The sequence below is a fragment of the Vanellus vanellus genome (genome assembly GCF_965231255.1).
Source record: "Vanellus vanellus genome assembly, chromosome: 1".
NCBI lineage: Eukaryota > Metazoa > Chordata > Aves > Charadriiformes > Charadriidae > Vanellus > Vanellus vanellus.
The window spans coordinates 64576726-64585066 of record NC_138905.1 but is presented as its reverse complement, the minus strand read 5'-3'; the positions used below and the strand labels follow the sequence as shown (position 1 = coordinate 64585066).

General features: G+C 46.7%; 1 protein-coding gene across 2 annotated transcripts; it reads right to left on the bottom strand.

Moving 5' to 3' along the window:
- Positions 1-4802: 4802 nt before the first annotated feature.
- On the bottom strand, positions 4803-6159 carry NDUFB2 (NADH:ubiquinone oxidoreductase subunit B2). 2 transcript variants are annotated; one of them, XM_082489380.1, is made up of 4 exons: positions 6058-6159; positions 5821-5965; positions 5624-5740; positions 4803-5489 (listed from the first exon to the last, which is right to left on the bottom strand). In XM_082489380.1, the coding sequence occupies exons 1-3, from the start codon at positions 6126-6128 to the stop codon at positions 5666-5668; spliced, it is 291 nt and encodes a 96-aa protein (XP_082345506.1). In that variant the 5' UTR covers positions 6129-6159; the 3' UTR covers positions 4803-5489; positions 5624-5665. The 2 variants fall into 2 exon arrangements, with proteins under 2 accessions (XP_082345506.1, XP_082345505.1); XM_082489379.1 differs by having other exon boundaries at positions 4803-4884.
- Positions 6160-8341: the final 2182 nt, after the last annotated feature.

Genomic DNA, 8341 nt, shown 5'->3' with positions numbered 1-8341 from the left:
ACCACGTCTTTTCACAAATGCCCAAATTGGGGGAAAAAATATATGCTGAAGATCACACATAAATAGATTTGTTTCTGTGTTTGCCTGGTGATGTAAATGCCTCCAGCATTTTACAGAACATTTGAGGAAGCCAGACCCCCAGAAACCTCACAAACAAGTACCAGTTGAAGTTTTGATAGGTGGAGGGGCTAAATTTAGAGAAGAAGCATGTAGACATTTCACACTTTTGCAGCCTATAGATTTCATTCCCTTCTTGACTGTGAGTGCAGCATGTGTAGCACAAACTATTCATAGTACTGTAGACAACCTGTCTTCTGTCTGTTGGAAAAAGGATCACCAGTAGCACAATGCGACAGGCAAAAGCTTCTAGATGTAGTCAAGTTTAGCTAAAAAGCAGTTGCAAGAATGGACTGTTACGGCATCACTTTGGAGGTGCTGGGTGTTCTGGTTTTCTGTTACGGATTTTACATAGAACTTTATGAAGTGAGCATCCTGTTTTCTGCCACCTGGTTAATAGGCGGTAGCACTTCGTATTTGTTTTGGCCTGCGTTTTAAATATTTTTCTTCATTGCTTCTTACCTAGTAAATACAATCATCAAAAGAGCAGAGATAAGTAGTTTAAACTTTTTCTTTGCGTTTAAGTTCAAGGATGCTTACACAGAAGCTACTAAGTCAGCACCATGACAGCAGTAAATAATTACAGAACTGTGGAAGGAGGAAACTGTTTAAAAACTGCAGAATATAGAGTACACCAAGAGTGAATTCAAGTGAAAACTAGCATATCTTTTCTGTAGAAGAGAGAGCTACCAAGGCCCTCTGTTAAATGGGTTACATAGGGATCCCCCAAAACAGTCTGCAGTTTGCCAAATGATCATGTGCCTTCGCAACCTTAAAAAGTACAACAGAATGTAAACCGGGTGCTTTGTAACTAGAGCAGTGGCTTTGGTTTACTTCTGATGCAGTAGTTTTGTATATAGCTATTACTATAGATAGGTAGTTTGGAGTTGGTAAACTTCCGTAAAGGAGGGCAGAGAGCATTCCCCAAAATGCCTGTGATCATTTCAAAGCTAGGAATTGAAGGATACCTAATTCAGTTACAGTAAACCTGCTGCTTGAAATCTGCTCTATCGAAAGTTAAATGAGGTTCATTTAATTTAAAAATAAATAAGCCCTCCTCCCCCTCCAAAGACCCAAAGATCTTGTTAAAGAAAGGTTATAAAAAGCTCCAACAAGGCCCAAAGTTACACTGTCACAGCACCTTGGAATGAGACAGTAGGTGAAAAATGAGAGCTAGATGAGAAGAAATTGATGGCCAGTACTCATGTAATCGAAGTCCACATATATCAGAGCACACAGTTATTTCCCTAGCCCAGAAAAGGCAATTAATTTTGTTTTCTGGAATATCAGCAGGTTTCCTTAGTTCTTCCTCGGGCCTCTTGCAGTTTCCCACCAACGCAGTTACTCTTCAGTGGTCACGTACTGTCGTTGCATGTTGACCATGGGAGATGGTAGGTGTCTTGTCAGCTGAGGGGCAACCAGTATGTTTGAATTTTATTTCTTCAAATTTCAAACGAGTTACGTAGACTTTTGGCAGTACCTACGTACCAGTGTCATATTTAACCTACTTGTCTATAAAGGAAGAAATAATGGGTTTTGGTATTAGTGCTTTTTCAGATCTTTTCCTTTTCTTCTTTGGCGCAAGACTTTTGAGCATAATTTTAAATTATAAAGTTATGTCTAAATGCACGGTTCATACAAAATATCACACCAATTTTAATTTGGGTTTGTTCCTTTTAGAAAGCAATGTGTAAAAACGTTTAGCTAATATTCCAGGGAACTACCTGGAATCCTTCTACCTACCCCAAATTCTGCACTAAAAGTACATGTAAGAAGATGGTGTTTTGTCTGTTTTTAAACAAAATCACAAAGAAACTATTTCCCTAAGAGAAGGGAGCTGATGGGGGTGTTTAGAAACTTCTGAACTACCTAGGCATTTGCTTCATCGCATCACAGCAGCAGTGTGTTCAGCTCATCCAGCCTCCGTAAGAGCTAACAGTGGCCTCTCCAGTCATTTTGTCTGGTTTATCACGTTTGCAGCAGCTGTTCTTTAGAATAAAGCCTTGTGTGACATTTACTTTTGAGCGAGTAAAACACAAAAAGTAACTATGTCTTTTCTTTTTTTGTTTGGGTTTGGAAAATGGTTGGGTTTTGTTTTGATAAATGTCATTCTGTGTTGCATTTGTGTATTCACCCTAGCTGAAAAGAAAATCTGTCTGTGTGTTTGGGAGTTCAGTGGAACATTAGAAGAAATGAAGCCCACGATCTGGGCACGGATGTTGGGTCTAGGGGGCAAAATGGACCAAATTTGGGTGTTGGGTTATTTTGGGAGGGTGGGGGGTTCCGAGGGCATAATTTAAATTAACTCTGTCTAAACTAAAATGTAAGTGCAATAAATGTGCTTTTTTATTCAAAGCTGTGAACCTTTAGGGAAAAAAAAAAAAAACATAAAAAAATCAACAAAAAAAATGCACATCATTCCTTCATGAGCCTTGTGTCCTACCTGCCTCCCCTTCCTCCCCCCTCTCCACACTTCTCCTCAACTGACAGAAACCTGACAGTGGCCAACTTGCCTGTGTTAGCAAACCCAAATTAACGTTGCTTTTCTTCAGATCTCATTTGTTGGGATTGGGGAAAGTCCTGCCCCCTACTTCTTGCCACCTGTGAAATCCCTTTGGGGATCCAGTGCTGACCTGTGCCGCTAGAGCAGGGTCTACCACTACTTGGGAAGCAGGAGCCAGCCCGCCTGCGCTGTGGTCAGCCCGACTGCCAGTGCAATGCTCCTCCTGGCCCTTCAGCCTCCAGTTTTAACTTCCCACCTCATTTCAGGTGTAGTGACGGTCTCCCAGGGCTGGGCAGGTGACATTTTTCTTAAGCAATTGCAAAAGTAATTGGTCATCAGCTGCCTAATTGGATCCCTTTTCCCCTTTTGTCAAAAGACACATGCAGGCTGGCCACTGCTGCCTTCTGTGACGCTGCCTTGTTTTGAAGGAGCAGGTATACGTGTTTGTAATCCGTTGTGCATTACTTGCACTGTCTCTCTTTCTTACTTGAGCGCAGGCTGCTTTTCCTAGATTAGGAAAGGTGCACTGGTCTCTTGCGGGGTTTCCACGAGAGGCGCAATGCATATGTTTCATTAAAAAGTGATGGAAGGTGTAGCACTCAGTAGTTGGACCCTATGGGAGAGTAAGAGAGGACTGGTTTGTTTAAAGTTTATAGATATACAGATCTATATCCTTTAAACTTGATTATTTTTATATATAGTCAAGACAATGGCATTACCTCATAATACAGAGGCTTGTTTATGAGAGGCAAAGTATCTAGTAAGGAGAGGAAAGGGAAATTTATATACAGATTTGATTTCTTTTTGTTTGTTTGTTTGTTTGTTCCTTAGTGCAATGAAATGTATGTCCCACCAATTTAAACTCTGTGCTAACACAACATTCCTTTCAGATGTTTTTGTTGTTTGTTTTTTTTTTTTTTTTGACCACCAGAGGTTTGCGAGGGGCTTATGACTGCAAAGTAGAAGGTCCAGTCTGGTTACTTAAAAAAAAAACAATTGTGTTAGTAGATTTCCATAGCTGCTTTTTAAAATCTACAATGGAGTAATTGTTTTGAAACTTGTATTTATTTTTTAATTCATAACAAAATGTTTATTTTCGGTTTCCTGTTACATAGGTCATGGCAACTCCCCTTCTTTCCTTCTCAAGTTTCCCCTGTAATTGCCAATACAACTTATTTTTCTCGTTTGTTCCTTCCCCCTTTACTTCTGTTGTCCCTTCATTTGTACTTTGGAGTTTTTCTCATGTAAATTTGTACAATGGGAAATATTGTCCAGTTTGGTTAGAGAGCATGGAGACTTAAAACATATTAAAATTTGATAGCTGAATTCAGATTGAAGAAAACTATTTCTGTGTAAAGTTATTTAAAGAACTCTGTATTATATAAAAGGCAAAAAGTTCTATGTACTTGATGTGAATATGAGAATACTGCTATAATAAAGATTGACTGCATGGAAAAGTCTGAAGGAGATTGTTTATCATGTAATTCACAACTCTTCCTCTCCATAAAGTTCCAGAGGTGCAACTAAGGTGGTTTAAGAGGAGTAAAAAAATCTACTTTGATAATGTTGCTTTAGAATGGAAGGGAGAAAAAACAAAACCAAACCAAAACAAACCAAACCCAAACCTGAGGGATGCCTGGAGTATAACCTACCTCCCTTCATCTTCCTTATGCTGTACTGCTGCCCCCTTGACTGCTGTGCTTAGCACTAAGGCATTTTTACCTCTGCAGAGGGCTTTGCTCCACAAGGCTTATTCTGGACTTTGATAATAATTAAAGGAGATCCCCCTCACCCTGGGGAAAGCCTGGCACCAGTTGGTCTGGGTTCTCTTCAGGGTAACTTCCCCTGCTTCTATGGAAACTTATTTGGTGACAAGATTTCAGTAAAATGTCTTTACATTAGCTTCTCTGTAGTTCTAACAAGTTTTATTCCCCACCACCACCTTCAGCAGTTATTTGGCAGAGCTTTAGTGATGGGATTCTTACCTACTATGCATTCGTGGAAGTTTTAACACACTCTTCGAACATGGATATATGACCTTATTTCTTGAAAGGCAGCACATTACATATTGAGCAAACATTACGGAAGTTCACGCAGACTTAAATACCCCACCTCTAAAACTGTAATGTTCGTTCTCCAGAAGTCCTACAGCACTCAAAAACAAAGTACAATTCAGCTTAGAGCTTGTTTGCAGTTCGCTTTTATTGAAATAAGGACCAAGGAGCCAAAGCTTTGGTTCCAGGGGCCTCTTTAGTTCCAGGGACCTGCAAGTAACAGAAGAGAATCCTGAGAACCTTTTCACCCATCCTTTTCCCTTTCCCCCCTGACAGCAGGGGAAGAATCTCCTCAATAGTGTCCGTGTTGCCTTCAGCAGTAGCTGAAGCTCTTAGTTTTACAGAGATGTAACGTGACACAGCAGCTTAAGAGAGAAGGCATTTAAATAATTAGAAACAAGCAAAAAGCCCCAAACTTTTAAAGGATTAATTGTGCAGGTCTCTTGCTAGTCAGAGAGTCTGTCCTTAAGGTTAGTGAATGTTGGGTCTACAGAACAGCATGAAGAACACAATTTTGAACTGGTAGCAGTTAAGCTACAACTCATCAAAAAATCAGCTGTTACAGTGGAGGGTCATGCTGCTAAAACTAGACTACCTGGACTCAAGCATTCAGCGACCCCAGAAAAAGGGTACGTGAAGGCAATAAAAAGAAACAGTGCAAATATCTGCATTCTGTTCAACAGGGATTTAGCACATTTACCTTTGGAAATGCACAAATAATTGCTGGAAGTAGGCTACTTCAAGTAGTACCAAGAGCAGAGGGCGAGTTAAGCAGAGCCAGGCAGGGTGTCCTGGCGCCGTATCACAGCCGGGAGCTTTGAAGCAAAGTTAAAGCACAATCCAGGCTGCGTGTGCCCTGCTGGCTGGGCTTTATTGCCGCCCAAAGCCAAGCCCAGCCTAGCTGCAGCCCCCGGAGGGGCAGCCGGGCCAAGGCGGCGGGAAGGCGTACCGGTGTGCTGCTGGAGCGCCGGCACTCGCGAGCTGGAGGCGCCTATTCCGCGTCGTCCGGAGGGATCCCGAGCTCCTCGTCCGTCCAGGCCGAAGGGTCGGGGTAGGGGAAGTGGCCCTGGCAGAAAGGCCCGGTCAGAGCCCGGCCCCGGCCCCAGCCCCCTCCCGCCCATCCCGCCGCCGCCGCGCCGGCCTCACCAGCACCATGTCCGAACTGTGCCAGAAGTGCCAGAAGATCCAGAACCACATGAAGCCGCTGAGGAGCTCGCTCTGGATCACCTGCGCCCGCGTCAGCTGCGGGAACTGCCGGTACCGCGGCGGGATGTGCACACCGCCGCCCGCGCTGCAACACAACGCACCACCGCTGCCGTCTCACTCCCGGCTCCACCGGCACCCGCCCCGCTCCCCTCGCCTCGCCTCGCCCGCCCCACTCACTGCCGCAGCCCGGTCGCGCCGCTCCCGGCCCGCAGCAGCCGCCCCGCCGACCGCCCCAGCGACGCCAACATTATGGCAGCTCTGCCGCGCGGCTCCCACTCCCCCCCCCCCCCCGCTCTACCCCAATGTCACCCCTGCCACCTCCCAACAACAGCCGCGGCGATTGGCCCGCCCCGCGCCTACCAACTCCGGGTGCGGACGGGAGTGAATGAAAGGCGCCCCGCTCCAGATGGCGGCATGGCACGGAGGAACGAAGACATCTCCGCGCCGCCACACCGCTACTGCCGCCGCTTGCCCCGTGGAGCACCCCGCTGTGGCTGTGGGGGCATCCGTGCCTCCCCCCCCCCCTCGGCACTTGGGAGCGGCGGGACGGCACCAACGCATCGGCAGGGGGATTCCTCGGGAGTCCCAAAAGTTGGCGTCGCCCACGGAGGGCGCAGAGGAGGCGGCAAGGCGACCCCCCTAGCCAACCCGCCGGGGCAGAAAGCGACGCCGGCTGCTGTCGTTTAGGAAGGCGCTAAAGGAATAACCCTCCCCTCTCCCCCCCCCGCTATGCGGCCCACTTGGTCCAGCCCACGGCGTCCGGTTGCGTAGCAACGGGACACGCGCGCGGTAGCGGCCGTTGCGCGCGGTTCCGTGCGGCGGGCCCCGGGCGCAGCGCTTCGCTTCACCTTGGTGCGGCGGCGGTCCTGAGGGAGCGCCTGGTGCGGAGCCTCTCCCGGCTGGCCGGCGCCCCCACCGCCGCTCTTTTCAACGTCGTGGCGTTCTCCAGCCAGGCGAGGCAGGCGGGGAGCGGGCAGGGCGGCGGCGAGGGAGGGGGCGAGCAAGGCCCTCTCTGTAGGCCGGCTGCTGAGGCGGGGGTGCAGGGGCGGGCGCTGGGACGCCTGAGCACAGAAATACCCCGTAAAAGTCTCACGCGTGTCCCGTGTGAGCAAAGAGCTGCACGTGTGAGTGCGCTTTTGGTGTTTATTTCTTTCCACCCCACCCCCCCACCCCCCCCCCAGGTGTTAAAGTGGTGCAACCGCCGAGTCAGATCCTCGCTCAGCAGTGTCACTGAAGCAGCAGCCTGGATTCGATCGCTGCGGTTTGGGAACGGCACGAGTGCTGCGAGCAGCTTGGCTGTGGCGTTTGAGGACCCAGCCTGCCGGTCGGTGTATCTGTTCACTGACATACTCCCAGAGAAAGAGTCAGAGGAAATCTGCCAACTTCTTACGGAGAACAGGTTGCATCCAGTACATGTTGCATGCCTTCCGGGAGATTCAGATGATCGCGAAAGAAGCAAGCAGAAAATAATGGAGAAAGTAGCCAGACAGTCAGGGGGGTCCTTTCAAACGATCCAGCTTCCCTCTACTGCTTCTGAAAAGGTATGCCACTAATATAAGATTAGTGCATACTAATTAGTTCCCCCTAAATCTTTATTGGATGACATTTCACATAGTAGAACTAGGATTTTCTTCTGTGACCCTCATTTGTTTCCTCACTGCTTGTGCTTTGCTCATAGCCCCTGAACAAAAGGCATCATCACCAACACTTGGGGTCAAATACAGGTGTATCTTGGTCTAGCTCCATTTACTTTTGCAGGGAAAGACTTGCCCTGTAAAGTGATTTCATTGAACTTCACAGACCAGCACTTGGAAAGAGGCATCTCTGACAAGTGAAGGGAAAGATCCTGAAGGAAAGAAAAAAACCTTTGATTTTACTTATTCTTTGCTAGGTGACTGTACAGCTTTGCCTACAGCCAGTGTATCCTGATTCACAGACTTCAAAGTTGGTTTACTCTTAGGCAAGTGTGGTCGAATACTGTCTTTTAAATAAATAATAGTATCTTTGCAATCTGTTAACATCCCAAACAGCTGATGTCCTCATCTGAAACAGCATAGGTTTTGCATGTCTGCTTTATAGATGTCCTTGTAGTTAAGGGATTTTAAGTTCCCTGCTCTTCTGAGTCTCCTAACAGCCCTACTGCATTTTCAGTAACAGTTTACAGGGAATAGCAGCAAACTATTCAACCATTGTTTTTACTTAACATACAATTAATGCAACTCGAGTCTATCTTTTTCCACAAAGGCTGAACGCTTTAATATAAGGTTCATAGTTTTGTTGTCGACTCCCACCTCCTGTGCTTTTTGTCTTTCTCCCTTCTTGTAGTCCCTGGCATGCCATTCCCTGTGTCATTGTTCTCAAACATTTCACGTTTTTCATCCTGCCCAGGCCAGATGGATCCACTGCTGGCTTTGACCTGCAAAAGCAACTTTGTCTTCTGCACTCAGTCCCCACCTTCTTC